The following is a 20,868-nucleotide window of genomic DNA, read 5'->3' as shown; positions in this document are numbered from 1 at the left end:
AAAACAGGCAGCATTTGATTTCTGAAAAGTAGCCCCAATACTGTTTCTTTAGCTTGAAATTTTTAAAAGTTAATCAAAGTCTTTTTTAATTCCTATATTTTATTATTTGTGAAGCTAAAAAATTTCCTTCCCAACACTCCTAAAGGGCAATTATTCTTTTTTTTTTTCCTAAGAGCCAAGATCTTATTCTGTCATGCAGGATGGAGTATGGTGGCATGATCACTGAATTCCTGGGCTCAAGCCATCTTCCAGCCTCAGCCTCCTGAGTAGCTAGGACTACAGGCATGCACCACCGTGCCCTGCTATTTTTTTTTTATTTTTTGTAGAGGCAAGGTCTTGCATGTTGCCCAGGCTGGTCTTGAACTCCTGGCCTCAAGCGGTCCTCCCACCTTGGCTTCTCAAAGCGCTGGTAGTATAGGCATGAACCACCACACCTGGCCAGTTTTTCTTCTTCTTTTTTTAACATTTTCAATTAAAAGATTAATCATACTAATTGCAGACAATTTGAAAAACAGACAAAATACAAAGAAGGAAATAAAAATTATCAGTAATCACAAAACTCCATGGTGGCAGATAAAACTAATGGTGGTAGATAGCCACCATTAATATTTTGGCGAATTTTCATTTTTTATAAATGAAAATATAAATGAACTTTTAACAAGCTGGTTTTATTAAGATACAATTTACATACCATGAAATTCATCCATTGTTAAATGCATTGTTTGGTGTTTTTAAATGAATTCATAGAGGCATGTAAATATCAGCATAGTCCAGTTGTGAAACAAATCTCTCACCTCTAAAAAGTTCCACTGTACTCACCTTCAGTCCTGGTGCCAGTACCAGCCCTAAACCCAGACAACCATGAATCTACTTGCTGTCTCTAGAGTTTTGCTTTTTCTAAAAAATTCATATAAATTAACTAACACAATAAGGATCCTGTTGTGTCAGGCTTCTTTCAGTTCATTTACGTTGTTTCATGTATCAGTAGCTTGTTCCTTTTTATTGCTGATTAATATTCCATTGTAGGGGTATAATATTCCATTGTAGGGGTATAACACATTTTGTTTATGTATTCACCAGCTGATTAACATTTGAATTGCTTCCAGTTTTTGGCTTTTCTGAATAATGCTATTATAAACACGCATGTAAATACCAGTGGAATTGCTGATCACACATTTACCATCTTAAGAAAATGTCAAACTGTTTTCCAAAGTGGCATTTTCTCATAGTCTGTAGTTTGTATTTTCATTTTCTTAATGATGAATTTCGAAAAGCAAGCATTTTATTTTGGAGTCAAGTGATCAATTTCTTTTTGGGTTATACTTTTGGTATCATATCTAAGAAATCTTTCTCTAATAATATAAATATTTTCTAATTTATATTTAATAATGTAAATATTTTTTCATATTTTATTTGAAAGTTTTATAGTTTTAGCTCTTACAGTTAGATCTAAAGTCCACTTTGAGTTAATTTTTGTGTATGACTGACATAAAGATCTAAGTTAATTTTTTATTTTACCCACGCATATCCCACCATTTTAGCACTATTTGTTGAAAAAATGATTCTCCCATAGAATTGGCACTTTTGTACAAAAGCAATTGATCATATGTGTATAGGTTTATTTCTGTTCCATTGATCTATATTTCTATTATTATATCAATACATTGTCTTAATTACTATAGCCTTATTGTAAGTTTTGAAAGTAGGTAAGTTTTCCAACTTTCTTCTTTTTCAAAATTCTTTTGGCTCTTAAATGGCCTTTAGATTGCGCTGGGTGCGGTGGCTTACACCTGTAATCCCAGCACTTTGGTGGGTGGAGCACTTGAGGTCAGAAGTTCGAGACCTGCCTGGCCAACATGGTGAAACCCCATCTCTACTAAAAATACAAAAAATTAGCCGGGCGTGGTGGCGGGTGCCTGTAATGCCAGCTACTAGGGAGGCTGAGGCAGGAGAATCACTTGAACCCAGAAGGCAGAGGTTGCAGTGAGCCGAGATCATGCCATCACATTCCAGCCTGGGTGACAGAGCAAGACTCCGCTTCAAAAAAAAAAAAAGTCCTTTGGATTTCCATATCAATTTCACAATCAGCTTGTCAATTTCTACACAAAACCCTGCTGGAACTTTAATTTTGCATTGAAACTATAAATTAATTTGGAGAGAAGTGACATCCTAATACTGTTTTCCAACGCATTATGATGGTACATCTCTCCATTTACTTAGGTCTCCTTCAATTTCTCTCATCTATGTTTCATCATTTCCAGTGTACAGGTCTTGCGTTTGTTAAATTTATTCCTCTGTGTTTACACACGAACACACACAAACACACACACACACACACAAATGTACACGTCTGGTGCTATTATGGATGAAGCTGTTTTCTCAATTTTTTGAGCATTCATTCCTACTACATAAAAAATTTATTTTTCTATATTGCTCTTATATCTTGTGACCTTGCTAAAGTCACATATGATCCAGTTGTTTGTTTTTGGTAGTTGCCAAAAATATTTTAGCTACAAGATGATACAATTTAGGAATATTTCTTCATCCTTTACAGTATAGATACCTTTTAATCTCTTTTTCTTGCCGTGCTGCACTGGCTAGGACCTAGAGAACAGTGTTGAATACAAGTGCTGAGAGCACACATTCTTGCCTTCTTCCCCAATCTTGAGTAGGGAAAGGAGTTATTCAGTCTTTTCACCATTAAGCAGAATGTCAATGGTAGGCTCTTCATTGATGCCCTTTATGAAGGTGAGGAAGTTCACTTCTATTCCTTGTTTGTTCAGTGTTTTTATTGTGAATGGGTGCTGGACTTTGTCAAACGCATTTTGTATGTCTTTTGAGATAATTATACAAATTTTAAACTTGAATTTATTCATATGGTGTGTTACATAAAATAATTTTCTGATCTCAAATCAACCTTGTATTCCTGGTATAAACCTTCTTGGTTGTGGAGTATAATCCTTTTTGTATGTTGCTGGATTTGGTTTGTCAATATCTTGCTAAGGATTTTCACATTTATTTTCATGAGAGAGATTGGTTTGTAGTTTTCATTTCTTGTAATGTTTTCTTGCCCACTTTTGGTACCAGGGTAACAATGGACTTGTAAAATGAGTAGAGAAGTGTTTTCTCCTCCATTTTCTGAAAGTGCTTTTGTAGGATTTGTGTTATAGTTTGCTTATATGTTTGACAGAATTCACCAGCAAAGTCATATACGTGTCTGAGATTTTCTTTAGGAAAATAATTTAATTAGTAATTCTATTTCTTAAGTTCTATTTGGATATTCTAAGTCAGCTTTTATGATTTGTGTCTTTCTAGGAATATGTCCATTTCATCTAATGTGTCTGCTGACAAACAGTTGTTCACAATCCCTTATAATAATTTTAAGCTTCTTAAGGTCTGTAGTGATGACCATTTTTTTTAAAATTCCAGATTTTGATAATTTGTGTTATCTGTTATTTTTTTCTTGGTTAATCTAGCTAAAGGATTACCAAGTTTAACTTTTTAATGAACCAAATTTAGATTTTTCCTACTATTTTTTTCTATTTTCAATTTCACTGATTTCTATTCTGATTCATTACATTTCATTATTTCCTTCCTTCTACTTACTTTGATTCTGATTTGCTCTTCTTCTTCTGGCTTCTTGAACTGGAAGCTCAAATAACCGATTTTTAAGACTCTTTTCTAATATAAGCATTTAAAGCTATACATTTCTAAGTACTTATTTATATAGTCATTCCTTGGTATCCATGGGGAATTGGTTCGAGGACCCCCTAGAAATACCAAAATCTGCAGATGCTCAAGTCCCTTATATAAAATGACATAGTATTTGCATATAACCTAGGTACATTCTCTCATATACTTTAAATCACCCCTAGATTATTTATAATACCTAATACAATATAAATTCAATGTAAACAGTTGTTATACTGTAGTTTATTTGTATTATTTTTACTTTTGTATTTTTTTTTTTTACTTTTCCTTTTCTTCCCCCAAATATTTTCGATCCATAGTTGGTTGAATCTGAGGATGCATAACTTATGGATACAAATGGCCACCTGTATTCCATAAATTTTAATATATCACATTTCACTTTCACTTAGTTCAAGATATTTCTTAGTTTTCCTAATAATTTCTTCCTTGAACCATGAGTTATTCAGAGGCAAGTTAACTTCCAAATATATAGCAATTTCTCATATTTCATTCTGTTCTTGATTTCTAATTTAATTCCACAGTGGTTAGAACAACTTGGCATGATTTTAATCCTTTTAAGATTACTGACACTTGCTTTATGACCTATGCTGAAGAATGCTCCATGTGGGCTTGAAAAGAACATATATTCTGCTGTTGTGTAGAGTGTTTTCTACAGGTCAGTGAGTTTTGATTGGTTGGTAGTGTTCAAGTATCCTATATTTTTATTGATTTTCTGTGGAGTTGTTCTATCAATTACTGACAAAGGAGAATTAAAACCAACTACAGTTGCTGAATTGTCTATTTTACTTAACAATTCTGTCAGATTTTGCTTGTGTATTTTACGGCTTTGTTGTTACACCCACATACACTTATCTTTCTGATGTACTGACCTTTTTACCACTGTAAGATGTTGCTCTTTGTCTCTAGCAATATTTCTCCTCTTCATGTATATTTAATATTAATATAAACATTCCAGCTGTCTTGTTATCATTTACATGATAGGTCTTTTTTCATCCTTATAACTTGCAATTTATTTGAGACTGAATTTATAACGTGTCTGTTGCAGACAGCATATATTTGAATCAGGCTTTTTTTTAACCCAATCTGACAATCTGTCATTTGACTGGAACAGTTAGTCTACTTTATTGTAATTATTGATATGGTGAATTTATATCTGCCATTTTACTATTTATTTCTCACATCTTATGTCTTTTTACAATTTCTCTGCTTTTTCCTTACTGTCCTATAGTTTAAGAAAAATGTTTTACTGAACTATTTTAATCCTTTTGTTGGTATTTTATCAATAGTTTTTCATTTATTTTCTTCATGGTTACATTAGGAATTACAATATACCTCTTTACCTTACATATTTGATTTCAGATTCATACTGGCTTACGGCAAAACAGCAACTTTATTTCAATATAGAGCGATTTCTTACCAAATCCTTTGTTATACTGTCATATATACTGCATCTAAGTTATAAACTCAACAACACAGTGTTGTTTTAAACAACTTTTTAGAAAGAAAATAAGGGCAAATATATAGACATGCACGTACACATACTCATAGGTCTCATGTTTATCCACATAATTATCATTTTCAGTATTTATTATTCCTTCCTGGGGATTTGCTATCATTTGGTATAATTTTTTCCAAGCCTCAAGTGCTTTCTTTGGAATTCCATTTAGGGAAGTACTGCTAACAACACATTTTCTTAATGTTAGTTTAACCTGTGAATGTTCTTATTTTGCTTTTATTTCTGAAGGATTATTTTCCTGGATATAGAATCCTTGGTTGCCAGGATTTTTCCTTCAGCACCTTGAACCTGCCATTATACTGCCCTTTGGGCCTCCACTGTCTCTTTTATAACAGCTTTGTTAAGATATAATTCACAAGTCACAAAATTTACCCTTTAAAGTGTACAATTCAGCTTTCAGTATATTCAATAATTTGTGCAGCCATCACCATTAATTTTAGATATTATCCATCATCCCAGAAAGAACTTTGTATCTATTAGCAGTCACTCCTAATTCTTCCCCCTCTAGGGCCTGAAAACCACTATTTTCTGTCTCTATGCATTTGCCTATAATAGACATTTCATATAAATCAAACCATATGATATGGGGCCTATGCATTCTTTCACTTGACATAATATCTTATTGTATCTGGGCTCTCAATTATATTCCACTGTCTATATGCCAGTACCACACTGTCTTGATTACTGTAGTTTTATAGAAAGTTTTGAAATTAAGAACTATGTATTTTTCAACTTTTTTTCTTTTCCAAAATTTTTTGGCTATTTTGGGATGGCCTCCACTGTTGCTAATAAGAAATTAACACATTAAGCCTTTGTAAAACTTCTACCATCTTCTGATCAGCTTGTATGTGGAAGAGAATGTACTGAATGTTACAGTCAGTTCTCAAGTATCCCTTGGCTTGTATCTTTGATGGGCTCTCTTGGGTATTCCCTGCACATGAGTGTAGTTTTTCAGTCCGCTAGGAAAATATGAAGAATTTACCTCAGCCCTTTCAGGGCTCTCTCATTTTCCAAATCTCCTTGTTAACTTGCTAGCTGGCCTACCACTTGCCTCCAACCAGGATGGCAACCTTGGGCCAGCAAAGTTACCAGTTTTCCCCACTCATTTCCTACCAAGTTTGGCATTTAAGCCAATAAAACTGCAAACTTTCATTCCCCTGTCCCAAATCAAGTATACCTCCTCTGAAAGCAAAGCTGCTGCTTTTGGTGGTAGCCTCACTGGATCAAAAAACTACAGTTCTTGGCATTGAAACCAGCAGAGAGGAAGAAAATGAGAATGAGAAAATGAATGAGAAAAGCCCTGGGCAAGGCCATGTACTCCTGTAATTCTTGCTCAAAATAATAGCAGTTTTTCTTCTTCTTCTTCTTTTTTTTTTTTTAAAAAAAAAAAAAAAAAGAGATATAGGGTCTTGCTCTGTTCCCCAGGCTGAAGTGCAGTTGTGTGATTATAGCTCACAGCAGCCTTGAATTCCTGGGCTCAAGTGATCCTCCCACCTCAGCCTCCCAAGTAGCCAGGACTAGAGCTGTGGGCCACCATGTCCGGCTAATAATAAGAGTTTGTGAGGAATACACACTTTTTAATGTTTTTTCTGCCTTTTGTCAATGTCCAGAGTTATGAAAGGTTGTTTTTGACAATTTTGTCTGGTTTTCTACTTGTTTTTATAGTGATTTACAACTTCTTTATGCCACAAAACCAGAAATAGTCTAGAAAAGCTTTTATACTTAAAAATATGTGATTATGTATACATATGCCTGTAATTAACATAACGGCTTTACAGGCTGTAATTACAGGTTGAGCATTAAGTTGGTAAAATTGGTAAAATTAAAAGACTTTCATATAATGCTATATCATTATTGGCATTAGGATAGCAAAACAGTTTACATTTAATATTTAATAATGGTAACATGGAAGTATGTTCATGTCAGCCAGGTGCGGTGCCTCAAGCCTGTAATCCCAGAACTCTGGGAGGCCGAGGTGGGTGGATCACCTGACGTGAGGAGTTCGAGACCAGCCCGGCCAACGTGGCGAAACCCCGTCTCTACTGAAAGTACAAAAATTAGCCCAGCATGGTGGTGTGCACCTATAATCTCAGCTACTCAGGAGGCTGAGGCAGGAGAATTGCTTGAACCTAGGAGGCAGAAGTTGCAGTGAGCCAAGATCGTGCCATTGCACTCCAGCCTGGACAACAGAGTGAGACTCCATCTCAAAAAAAAAAAAAAAAAAAAAAAGGATGTTCATGTCATATCACATAAAGAAACAGTAGATTAAAACATACCATACCCACTATGGTCTCATTTTTAAACAGACACATACACAAATACGTATATATGAGAAGGAACTGAAATAACATGCTCACATTAAAAGACTGAGTATTAACTTTGAATAGTAAGTGGAATTACAAGTATTAATAATATTTTCTGTATTTTTAAAACTTCTTCAAATTTTTGACTTAAACTTACATTATGTTTATGTAAAATATATTTTGGAAGAGAGAAAAAGGCTATGTACCTTACTTACTAAATCAGGTTCAAATCAGATGCTGAAATTAAAGTTTTTTTCACAACTTTAAAATAGAAAAATTCATATATCTTAAATAATGTATTCTTTTAGAATACTTAACATTCTATAGTTAGTACAATTAATACCATATACAGAATAAATTTTATTAACATTTTGTTTCTCTGGTATGACACAGCAGGTTTTGAGTGCTGCGTAACTTACACTGTCAAAATAAGTATATACCATACTAAAATGGCTACTTTAAATGGCAATACTTATTTACATATCTAATTTCTGACATGTTCATTTAAAAACCAATTTTACCATTACCTGGTAATATCTTATATTCAGGAAGTATTCAACAAACTTTTGCTAAGGAGAATCATTTTAAAATGACCAGATTAATGTCTTAAATTTTATTCCTATGATAACTTTATTCCTTTAAGGACTTACCTTAGCTGCATGATATGTACCAGCTTCAAGTAATTCTTTTTTTGCTTCTTTGGCAAGCAGGTTAAACCGACTTAACATTGCAGCCTTACAAAGCCGACTTGCCATTGACATACCACTTTTAAATGGGGAACTAAGCAGAGAGAAATAAAATTTTTTTTATTTCTTTTTCAGTAATTTATGTTGGCAATTGTATGGATTAAAATCAACATGGATCTACAAAATATTTCTTGATTATTTGCAATATACATAGTGATTTTTTTACATAAGAGGCATTCTTAATATTACTTTCTGAAGTAAATTTCTTAAATTACATTTTAAATTATTTAGTATTGCATCAAAAATTAATATAGAAGATTGACCTTGGAACATTTCTATTGTATGAAGCAAAATTAATCTATGATGATACAAATTAAACAGTGGTTCTATGAGGGATTCACTGGAAGTGGGTATGGAAATACTTTCTGCATTTTGACTAGAATGATGGTTACATAGGTATACAAATATATCAAAATTAATGAAATTGTATAATCTATTTTGTGTTTCACTGCGAGAAGTTTTGGCTCAATAAAAGTGTAACATATACACATAACCTATTTCACAACCCTTCGTGTATATTATGTGCATGTAGATGTGTAATTTGGGTTTCTAATGAAAGTGGGTCCCTAGATCATGAACCCTTTTGCTACTATAACTTTTCCCTTTTATTGTATCTTCTCATTAGTTGTTCTTAGGATAGATAACAAAAACAGTCAAAATCCTTCATTCCTCCTAGTTTCCAGTTATTTGCAATGTGACTTTTCAGATCCTTACATCAACAGGCATGGCTGATTTTCCCTTCCCTTGAATTTTACTAGCCTTGTGATTTGTTTTAGCAAACAGAATAGACAGCGTGATAATTCTGAATCTAGGCCTGGAGATACCTTGTGTTCTTATTTTCTTGGCACTGCTGCCTCTCCCATGTGACCCTGCTAGGACTAGCCTATTAGAGGGTAAGTGAACACAGGCTAAGATCAGCTCACCTGACCTTTAGTTGACCAACAGTTGACCCCAGATGTGTGGGAAAGCCCAAGAAAATCCAGAAAAACCATTCAGCTGACTCAAGAACTTCCAAGTAGTAATAATAAATAGTTGTTTTAAACAACTAAGTTCTGAGGTAGTTTATACATAGCAATAGCTAACATACACTCATGTGTACAAAATCTATTGATTTCTACATATTAATTTTCCACCATGACACTTTTGTTGCAGTGGTTTTGATAATTTTCTTGATTTTTGGATATAAATACCATCTTCAAAGAGTGATAATTGTAACTCCTTCTTTCCAATATTTTCTCTCTCTCATTTCCCTTGTCCAAATGTATTAATGCCTCCAGTAAAATGTTGAGTAACAGCAATAACAGTAAATAATGTCTTGCTCTGAATGTTAGTGGGAATGCCTCTGACATTTTATCAATCATGATAATATTTTTTGACTAATAAAGATATACTTTATCCTGTAAAAAAACTACCTAGATATTCCTTTTTATTGAGTATCTTAATCTAGAATAGTTGTAGGGCTAAATTATTTATGCACCTTCTTAGAATTTATAGAGATAAACATATGGTATCTTCCCTAGATTAATTAATATGACACATTAGTAAGAGTTTCTAGTCTGGTATTATTTCTATTATGTTACTATCTTAGTATTCCTAGAAAAAATGCCAGTTGGTGTTACTGTATAAAATATATTATTGTAATGTGCTGTTAAATTCTGCTCCCTGATCTTTTATACAGCAATTTTTCTTGGATATAGGTGAGTTTGGTCTGTAATTTTGTGTGGTGGAGAGAAGGAGCAGCAATTTTTTTTGTAAACTTTTAAGTTCAGGGGTACATGTGCAGGTTTTTTATATAGATAAATGTGTGTCATGGGGGTTTGTTGTACAGACTATTTCATCACCCAAGTATTAAGCCTAGTATGCATTAGTTATTTTTCCTGATCGTCTCCCTCCTCCCACTCTCCACCATCTGAAAGGCCTCATTGCGTGTTGTTCCCCTCTATGTGTCCATGTGTTCTCATCATTTAGCTCCTACTTATAAGAGAGAACATGCGGGATTTGGTTTTCTGTTCCCGCGTTCATTTGCTAAGGATAGTGGCCTCCAGCTCCATCCATGGCCCTGCAGAGGACATGATCTCATTCTTTTTTATGTCTGCATAGTATTCCATGATGTATATGTACCACATTTTCTTTATCCAGTCCATCATTGATGGACATTTGGAATGATTCCATGTCTTTGCTATTGTGAATAGTGCTGCAATGAGCATATGTGTACAAGTGTCTTTATAATAGAATGATTTATATTCCTTTGGGTATATACCCAGTAATGGGATTGCTGGGTCAAATGGTATTTCCATCCTTAGGTCTTTGAGGAATTGCCACACTATCTTCCACAACGGTTGAACTAATTTACACTTCCACCAATAGTGTATATGTGTTCCTTTCTCTCCACAACCTCACCAGCATCTGTTTTTTGACTTTTTGATAATAGCCATTCTGATTGGTGTGAGATAGTATCTCATTGTGGCTTTGATTAGCAATTTTAAAAAATCAGATTTAAGTATCAATCATATACTTGTTTCATAAAAGTATTTGGATGCTTTCTATCTTTTTTGATAGCACTGGAATTATCTGCTTTTTAAAGGTTTAGAAAAAAACCCTATGAACTACCTCAGAATGGTACTTTGAGGAACAGTTAAGGTGCCTTCTTGGTAACTTTCTCATGAAAATAACGTTTATTGGTGGCTCACGCCTGTAATCTCAGCACTTTGAGAAGCCAAGGCAGGCGGATCATGAGGTCAGGAGATAGAGACCATCCTGGCTAACACGGTGAAACCCCCTCTCTACTAAAAATACAAAAAATTAGCTGGGTGTGGTGGCGGGCGCCTGTAGTCTCAGCTACTTGGGAGGCTGAGGCAGGAGAATGGCGTGAACCTGGAAGGTGGAGCTTGCAGTGAGCCGATATCGTGCCACTGCACTCCAGCCTGGGCGACAGAGCAAGACTCAGTCTCAAAAAACAAAACAACAAAAAAAGAAAATAACGTTTATATTTGTCCTCCTTCTATATATAAGTTTTGCAAGTAATGTTTTCCTAGAAATTTATCCATTTCATTCAGGTTTTAAATTCTATTTGTGGGGTTACCTAAAATAGCTTATGATCCTCTCAATTTTCTCTATTTCTGATTGCATCCTTATCATTTTATATGAGATTGGTGATTTTTCTTATCAGCATTTTATAAGTAATTCTGACTTTTTTTGTTTTTTAAAGCTCTTTTCTTTATATTTCTAATTTTTTCTATCATTTATTGTTACATGCATTTAAGGCTCTGACTTTTCTATTCAGCTTTGTTTAAACTGTATAACCTACAAGTTCTGATATGTAATATTTTCAATATCCCTATTTTCTAAATATTCTGCAATTTCAGTTTATATTTCCCCTTTGAACTAGGAGTCAGAATTTTTCCAGTAAAAGCAGTTCCTAATATTCTGGTTTGTTATTCACAGTTTTATGTCATCATAATCAGAGAATATGTCTACATTGATTCTACTTTTTGGAATTTGTTATTTTCTTTGTCGTTTAACACACGGTCAGCTTTTTGTTAGTGTTCTATAGTTTCTTGAGGACTAGGTACTTTTTATGATGCAGAGTTTAAAGTAATGAAATCTACCTTACTGTTATTTAAAACGGCTATATATTTGTTTACTGTTTTGTCCACCTGATCTACCATGAACTGAAAGAGGTGAACTGTTGTCTCTACTCGTAGTGTGTTCCTAGTTTTCCTTTCCTCTTGTCATCTATAATTTCTGCTTTGTGAATGTGGCTATGTCACTTTCTGCATAAACATTCTTAACTGTTCTGTCTTCCGTATGAATTGTACTGTTTATATTGCTAAGGTTTTTTTTGTCTTATTGTAATGTTTTGAGACTGAATTATACCTTGTCTAATATTTAGACTATATATTCTGGCTTTTTTTGTTTTTTTTTAAAAGATGGAGGCTCGCTTTGTTGCTCAGGCTGGAGTGCAACGGTGAAATCTCAGCTCACTGCAACCTCCGCCTCCCGGTTTCAAGTGATTTTCCCTGTCTCAGCCTCCCAAGTAGCTGGGATTACAGGCACCTGCCACCATGCCCAGCTAATCTTTTGTATTTTTAGTAGAGATGGGGTTTCGCCGTATTGGTCAGGCTGGTCTCAAACTCCTGACCTCAGTTGATCTGCCCGCCTCAGCCTCCCAAAGTCTTGGGGTTATAGGCATGAGCCACTGCACCTGGCCTCTACTGTTTTTTTTATTTGTAATTACTTGGCAAGTATTTGGCCGTAAAAAGTGTTAAGCTCACACACTTAATTTCATCTTTGTTATGCCATTATTTTATGTCTTCAGTGAATAATTTTTTGACGTCTTTCATATAAGACCTGTTTGTCTGTATGTTTAGTTGAGTCTGTTATTAATAGTAAAGCACTTGTTTATGCTGGCCTAAGTCATTTGATAATAGTATAATTCATCCTAGTTAAAATATCAGTGTTATGCTTAACTGAGTTCATACTAAGAAACGTTTATGGGTTTGTCTTTTTTTCTTTTCCTTTTTGAGATAGGGTCTCACTCTATTGCCCAGGCTGGAGTGCAGTGATGCAATCATAGTTCACTGCAGCCTAAAACTCCTAGGTTCAAGTGATCCTCCTGTCTCAGCCTCCCAAATAGCTGGAACTCCAGGTATGCACTCCCATTCCTGGTTAGTACTTTTTATTTTTTATAAAAAAGACTGGGTCTCTCACTATGTTTCCCAGATTGGTCTTGAACTCTTGGCTTCAGGCCATGCTCCTGCCTCAGCCTCCCAAACTGCTAGGATTACAGGTATGAGCTTTCTTGACTGCTAAGAAACATCTGTATGTGGTCTTCATTTAAATTTGTCCTTCACAAAGAAAGCAATTTTAAGCAATTAAATTTTTAACATTATTCACTGCCTCATTACAAATGTATGTTCACACTAAAAGAACAGTGTTACTTTTACTTAATAATCAATGGCAGAGACATTATGAAGAAATGTCTAGAAGGCACAGAGCATCATAGTTAAGAACAAGGGCTTTGAAAATAAAATGTCTGGGTTAGAATCCAAGCTGTGTCATTAACTACTTGGGTAACCTTAGACAAGATATTTAACTTAGCTTGAGTCTCAGAAACTGTAAAAAATAAATAAATAAAACCACTCAACCTACAGGGTTATTATAAGAAGACAGTATAACACAGTACCATAGTTCTTACACGTAAGGGTACATAAGTAATATTTGGAAGAGCATATAAAAATATAATTTCTGAGCCCCAGATCCAAAGTCAGATTCAGTAGAAGAAACTGAATTTCTAAAAAAATTTACATGATTTTAATACTAATGGTATGAAATTACAGTTGGAGAAACATAGGTTATGGAGCCAGATTCCTTGGGTTTGAATGGTGACTCTGCCATTTAGTATGTAATTTCAGTAAGCTATATAACTTCTCCACGTCTGTCTTCTCATCAGAAAAAAAATTTTAAATTTAAAAATTTTTTAAATCAGTACAATGCCTGCAACATAGTCACATTCGACTAATGATAATAATTATTGTTCAGAGTTCAATAAATGGTATCCAAAAGAGTTAGAATAAAAACTGCAATAAAATGTCTTCTTTTGCTTAAGTAATATATGGTTTAAAGAAATTAGTAATTTTAACCTTTTAGTGATCTTCCCACTCAGGCCATCCACAATCTCCAAAGAAACATCTCCTTGTGCCCAATTCAGACTCAAAAATTTATATTCCAAGTTCATTTGAAGTGGATATGCAGAGGGTACTAAACTAATATGAGGTCTGTTGACTAAGTAAAACATTGGAAGTTTTGAAGTGAGTGCATCATCAACACGTTGCTTTATAGCGATTTCTAAGCCTCTGGTATCACTGCAATTCCCATCACCTAGAAAGCAAAAACAAAACACTCAAGTTCAATATTAAAAGACCATTCCAAAATAAAACAAATGAAATGATTGGAAATCGTCTAAAGCCCATTTCTCTATCCTTTATCTTTCAACCTTCCCTTTCCTAGTTCTACTCTCTTAGCATCTACTCCATATTCTTAACCAGAACCAGAACAAGGTAATAACAGATTTTCCATTTTAAAAAAGACTCTGATACAGAAAATAATGAAAGGTCCCTCTACTGAATATTAGCAAAGAGTCACAGCTGCTCAGAAACTGGAACTTTAGTAATTGACTCAGAAAGAAATCTGGTACATCCAGATTTGTCGACTGCATTGTATGCTGATTTCTTGCAAGTGCAGTTGACAAATCTGGATGAGAAATAATTGGTGAAAGTGAGTTACTTTCAAACATCTAGGGGCCACAAATTACAACTTTGCCAATACCACGATGCTTCAATTTCACAATGCAAAATAATTTAAAGAATGACCATTTCTGGTTAAAACTGTGCCAAAACCAAAAGCTTTGAATTCTCAGTTATAATAATTATTGAAGGAGAGATCTCAAAAAGATGCAATGTTACTACTAAAAAACAGTGAGCTGCATCAAACTTAAAACAGAAGTTAGGAAGCAGTCATTCTTATTTAAAAAACAGTAATTCTAAAGCATATCTCTTTTTTCCTCAGAAGGTCAGAAGTTCTTGCAACAACAGAATCTTTGTAAACCACTAGACATATTTCACAAATAAAGTTTTGTGTCCTTATCATTAAAATTGTTGAGATAGTTACTAGGGCTGCATTATGACTATCTGGGCACTAGAAAATGATGTAACAAGGACATGTACTGCTTTTGGTATCCTTTTTCTAAACACTTCCTTAAGTGTTTATCAAGAGTGACAAATGATCAAGACAAAACAAGAGCGACAAAAGAAAACTAATCAAATAAAAATATACTTGGGCACAGAATAAAAGTTGGAAAAAATAAGGAGTGAGGAATAGTTAATATATCTACAATGAACAGTAGATAATAAGGATTTTTAAAAAGCCTAATGTATTTATTACATTCTGCAATGAAATAATGACAGTGGTTGTACCAATAAAAAAAAAAAGACATTTGGAAAAAGGATGAAAAAAAAAACCTTTAAGTGAAATTCCTCATGAAATGCTTTAAACATCAAATTGTTTATGTAGATGCTTTAATGGGAAGTATAAAACCGAATATAACAGAAAAAAAGTTTATAAATATTTTATTATAAATTTTGCTTTTTCCCTTCATATATGTGTGCATTAATAATTTACTATATCTGAGGTATGATTTTAATACATCTTGAGGCTCAATCTTGTTCCTAGAAAATAAATATCTAAAATTATACCATATAATTGAAAAATTATGATTTGATTCATTCAAAAGGATCTGAAATAACACAAAACTCCAAGGTTAAAGTCAAAGGTTAAATCTAATCAAACACTATAGAAGACCTGACCTGACAATAATTCGTATATATATATACATACACATAATCTATCATAAGCAGCAGCGTGAAAAGTTATGAAAACTGGGTTTGAATTCAGGCTCTACCACTAAGCAAACTGACTGACTTTAGGCAAGCATTTTATTAACATTCTGAATGTGATCTGAAAAAGAAAAGAAAAAAGGAAAGGACTGAATAACAGGTTCCCTAAGGTTATCAGCTGCTTCTTAAAAGTCCACGAACTATATTTAAAGTGGATTTCTTCACTAGGAAGGATTCTCTACACTTCAATTATACAAATCAAATCAGTATATGAAAAGGACCTTGGATGGAAATAACTTCTGCACAAACATTTTTGAAGTACTTAGGCAGAAAAACTTATTGTAATAGGGTTACCAAATTTGCAAGATATATTGTAAAAAGCTTGAGAATGAATATAAATCTAGCTATTTTTTAATAGTCAAGAAACACAATTTTTTTCCAGATTACTCTGGATAATTTTCTATTTAAATATAGTAAATGCCCTTTTAATGCAAGCCTAGATCCCATGTTTTAAATTTAAAAATTCCAACACCATAAAATGACAAAATGATTATCTACAGAACATCCACAGCATAAAATTTGTTTCTGCAAACTTTTTGAAAAGTAAAATAACGCTTTAAAATAATGTTGGGGTACAGAAAACAATTCCTCAAAATATGAAACTTCAGCATGCTGAATGCTTTGAAAATTGAAAGGCCTCAGAAATAAGCTTCACAACCAAGGTTTTTCTCTGATCTTTCCCTCATTTCTCTGTGTCTCTGATCTTTCCCAAAGCACCAGAAGGAGTTCTCTCTGGAATTTCCTTATCCAGCTGGATGGTCACTACAACTTACGGCATCTTTATCCCACAATCTCTGCCTCCCACCTTTGGGATTCATTCATTCTCCCTGATAATTTATCATGAAACCAACAGCTCTACAAAACAGCAGATCTGTGTTTTGACCTTAAATAAAGTTTCACGTATGCAAAAACTAATTTTATACTGATACGTAAAAAATACAGAGAATTTGCTTAGTGAGTGAGAGGCCCAGGAGGTTCTGAAATCCCACTCACCAACAAGTATACTGCTGATGTAAACTGGCTGTATAAAATGACTCAGCAATGCTCCCTGTACACCAAGTACTTCCCATCTGGTCAATTTGTCACTTGAGGACATACTGCTTATTCTATTAACACCATCTTTAGGACAGTAAACAGTCAGATAAATTTTGCCTTCAACGGCCACGTGGAGACAGAGTTCTTCATTGGCTTCAAATGCAGATATAGAATGTGGATTAAGACGTCTAGAGAAAGAAAAGAAAGTTTCTTCCTTTAAAAAACAAAGGTGACAGAAAAAAATGTACCTATACCTAACAGCTGTTCTCTAACATGTTTAACTTCCCAGTGTACATTTAATTCCAGTAACAGAAACAGATGCAAGAAAGCAAGGTAGGAGTGGAGTGTGTTTATTCTACAATAGTACTATAAAACAGAAATGAACCACATCTAGAGCTTCCAATAGAGATATTTTTCATATTATCACCACTTTATGTCCCTTAAAATCCAAAGAAACACTAATTTTTATCCCCGTCATAGTTTGTGAATTAGTTCCTTCCTCTGTATGAAAATTTTTTAAAATACAAAATGAAAGAATGAAAAAAAGGAAAACTATTTTTCTTTGTCATCTTCAATAAAAATGCAAAATTATTTGTCTTTAAGTTTCTTTCTAAAGAACCCTGACCTTAATTTCAAAGGTGTTCCTAGAGGGATTTTTATTAAAATATTACCCATGGTTACCACTAGATGGTGAGACTTAAGGTGACTTTTACTGTCTTCTTTGTTCTTGTTTGTACTGTTTAAATGTTATGCTACCTGATGATATTCATTCATCAAAGCAATAATATTTTGGCCATAGGTTAAAGTTTTTCTTAACTCTCGTATTTGTATGTGAGTAGTGCATAAATCCATACTTCCTAAAGTTTATGAGGTCTTCAAAGTAGAAAGGAGTAGAAGATTTTTTTAAAGCATAGCATAGCAGAAAAAGTGGTGAAGTACATGGAACTCTTAGTCACAGGTTGAGTGTTGCTTATCTAAAATGCTTGGAACTAGAAGTGTTTCAGATTTTGGTTTTCTCACACTGGAATATTTGCTTTATACATACCAGCTGAACACAAATCCAAAAATCTGAAATATAAAATGCTCCAATGAGAATTTCCTTTGAGCGTCATGTCAGTGCTCAAAAAGTTTTCAATTTTGGAGCATTTTGAATCTTAGACTTTTGGATTTGGGAAGCTCAACCTGTAGAAGTAATAGATTAGATTGAGAGGAAGGGAAAAGGATTTGGGGTCTCCTGCAGGCCACAAATAACAACTCAAAGCTGAAGAGAAAATATGGGTAATTAGAATTTATATGTTCTATTTGCTATAGAAAGTCAGAATGTATGGCATGGCCATCCTACTTTTAAAAACAACTTCTATAATACTTACAACTGTGACTTAATCTGGGCCGATCCTTTAGGCAACTGGTTCATGTAAAGGCAAATGTTGATATTCTGTTTAAGAGTGAGTAGATTAGAAGTTGGTTCTGTACAAAATATTGATTTTTCCATCATAGCAGGATTTTTGCTGTAGAAGAGCAGAAGTTGTCTATAAAAGTACCTAAAATAAATGTTATAATTTTGTCAAGTAATAAACTTTATAAAAGATGTATCTTAATGAGCATCATGTCCACATGTGTCACAAGCAATGTCCTGCATGTCAAAAGTTTTGACACAAGTAAGAACTTCTAAATTAATCTTAGCTTTATTTAATGAAAAATTGTTTCTTGAAAGTTCTCAATTGGAGCCCAGCCTGCCCTGTAACCTGACTTAAAACACCATTCTTTACTACTCCACTTCTATTTCACATTAGAGTCTCCCAACTATCATCTTCTCCAAAAGACTCATTTCTCTATTGATTGCTCCCTTCTTCCTCAGACAGTTCTGCTCCCAGCCTCCCAGATGAACTGCCAACTTTTTGCCTTACTTCTATTTCCCCTTCCCTACCCAAACAAACTACTACAAAAATGACAAAAACTGTGGTCCCTGCTCCTTAATGGTTTTAAAGAAAAAATACAAGAGCATAGGAACAATACAATGAACACCAGAAGCTGTATTAAGAAATGAAGCAGATATAGTTACCAATAATTTATTGTATGTTTCAAAATAACTAAATGAGTGGAAATGGAATGCTCCTAACACAAAGAAATGAAAAATGATTGAGGAGAGGGATATTCCAATTACCCTGACTTGATCATTACACATTTAATGGTTGTATCAAAATATCACATTTACCTTATAAATATGCACAACTATTATATATTCACAATAATTAAAAAATTTAAAATTCGAATTTTTTTTTTAAAAAGGGAAGCCGATCTCTTGAAAGACTGCAACTAATCAAATCAAGGACAAATACTATTTTGCTTATTTAATAAACCATGACTTTAAGATATACTCCCTTGAATCCCATCATCAAAAATATATAGTAAAAATTAAGCAGCAGTATGTAAAAACGCCAAGCACAGGAATAAGTAACACAAAAGAGGTAGTTTTTAAAGAGGTCAAATAATTCCATAAGCACCAAGAGGGGTGGAGGGCAATGAGATGCATTACCCTCATAGTCTTGCTGAATAACGTTTAAGATTATAGGATTCCTCATTATTAGAGATACAAATTTATATTTTTTCAGGTATATGTATCTAAATTTATTTTAAAATACTCTAGTGAAGAAAACACCAACACAAAAAGTGAGAATGCAGAGATTTAACAAAGACAGTAGAATGCTAATAACTGTTGAAGCTGAATGAGAATTTATTACCCTATTTTCACTTGAGTGTCTTTGAAAACATCCATAAGAGTCCAGGCACGGTGGCTCACCCCTGCAATCCCAGCATTTTGGGAGGCCGAGAGGGGCAGATCACAAGGTCAGGAGGTCAAGACCAGCCTGGCCAACATAGTGAAACCCCGTCTCTACTAAAAATACAAAAAAATAGCCGGGTATGGTGGCAGGTGCCTGTAATCCCAGCTACTCGGGAGGCTAAGGCAGGAGAATTGCTTGAACCTGGGAGGCAGAGGTTGCAGTGAGCGGAGATCTCGCCATTGCACTCCAGCCTGGGCAACAGTATAAGACTCCATCTCAAAAACAAACAAACAAACAAAATACACACAAAAAACGCCCAAAACATCCATAAGAAAAAGTTAAATAAAAAGTCATTTTAATGGTTTAAAGAACCAAAATGAATAAGATCTAGTATTTGATGGCACAACAGGATGACAATAGTCAATAATTTAATGGTACATTTTAAAATAACTAAACGACTATAATTGAAATCTTTGTAACACAAGATAAATGCTTGAGGTGATACATACTCCATTTACCCTAAAGTGATTATTATGCGCTGTATGCCTGTGTCAAAATAGCTTATGCACACTATAAACATATACACTATGTACCCACAAAAATTAAAAAGAAATTATAAAATTTAAAAAAGAATTCCTAATTTAGTAGGAATAAAGAAGAATTAAAAACAAAACAAAAAATAACCAAAAGCTGGTGGATATTATGAGAAGTAGCACTCATTTCCCATTTTACATGTTTTCATATGAAGTGACTTGCAAATTCCTTTCTTTCCCACTTGCTATTCATTCCTCTTGTAAAGAACAGAGTGACTGAGTCTGGAAAAAGAAACTAGGCATGCTCACCTAAGCCCTTTTCTCCCTCTCTCTTCAAGATATGTCAGCCTCAAGAATCCCTTATCTATATACTCTGCTTTATGGTAAACTTTGCGTAATCCTCATGAATAAAAACCTGTTGGTTTCTGGTGCTGTCCTTGGATAATTATGGCTAATTCAGGGGTGAAATAAGACCAAGCCTACTTAGTGTGTGTCAAAAGCTATACTTTCCAGTAACTTTAGTCATAAAAAAGTGTTATTTTTATCTTTCAAAAAAATATATTGTAGGAATTTTTTTTTTTTTTTTTTTGAGACAAGGTGTTAGTCTATTGCCCATGCTGGAGTGCAGTGGAGCAGTCTTGGTGCACTGCAACCTCGATCTTCTGGGCTCAAGCAATCCTCCCACCTCATTCTCCAAAGTAGCTGGGACTACAGTTGTGTGCCACCATACCTGGCTAATTTTATTTTTTTGTAGAAACTAGGTCCCACAATGTTGCCCAGGTTGGTC

At 34.0% G+C, this 20,868-nt stretch overlaps 1 protein-coding gene across 9 annotated transcripts in view; it reads right to left on the bottom strand.

Moving 5' to 3' along the window:
* Window positions 1-20,868, bottom strand: part of ADAD1 (adenosine deaminase domain containing 1) — a 53,652-nt gene that overhangs the window by 219 nt on the left and 32,565 nt on the right. For 6 of the 9 annotated variants that reach the window (XM_054554455.1, XM_054554454.1, XM_054554451.1 and 3 more), the window contains exons 8-11: window positions 18,136-18,306; window positions 16,724-16,953; window positions 13,919-14,156; window positions 8,181-8,310 (exon numbers count right to left, since the gene is read on the bottom strand). In XM_054554455.1, the coding sequence (XP_054410430.1) occupies window positions 8,181-8,310; window positions 13,919-14,156; window positions 16,724-16,953; window positions 18,136-18,306 (769 nt within the window). The remainder of the gene's footprint in view (window positions 1-8,180; window positions 8,311-13,918; window positions 14,157-16,723; window positions 16,954-18,135; window positions 18,307-20,868) is intronic. The other 3 variants (XM_054554457.1, XM_054554456.1, XM_054554458.1) reach the window with 1 other exon arrangement.

The sequence above is a fragment of the Pongo abelii genome, chromosome 3 (assembly GCF_028885655.2).
Source record: "Pongo abelii isolate AG06213 chromosome 3, NHGRI_mPonAbe1-v2.0_pri, whole genome shotgun sequence".
NCBI classification, from domain to species: domain Eukaryota; kingdom Metazoa; phylum Chordata; class Mammalia; order Primates; family Hominidae; genus Pongo; species Pongo abelii.
The sequence above is the reverse complement of the archived record's forward strand: the minus strand, read 5'-3'. Positions and strand labels throughout refer to the sequence as shown.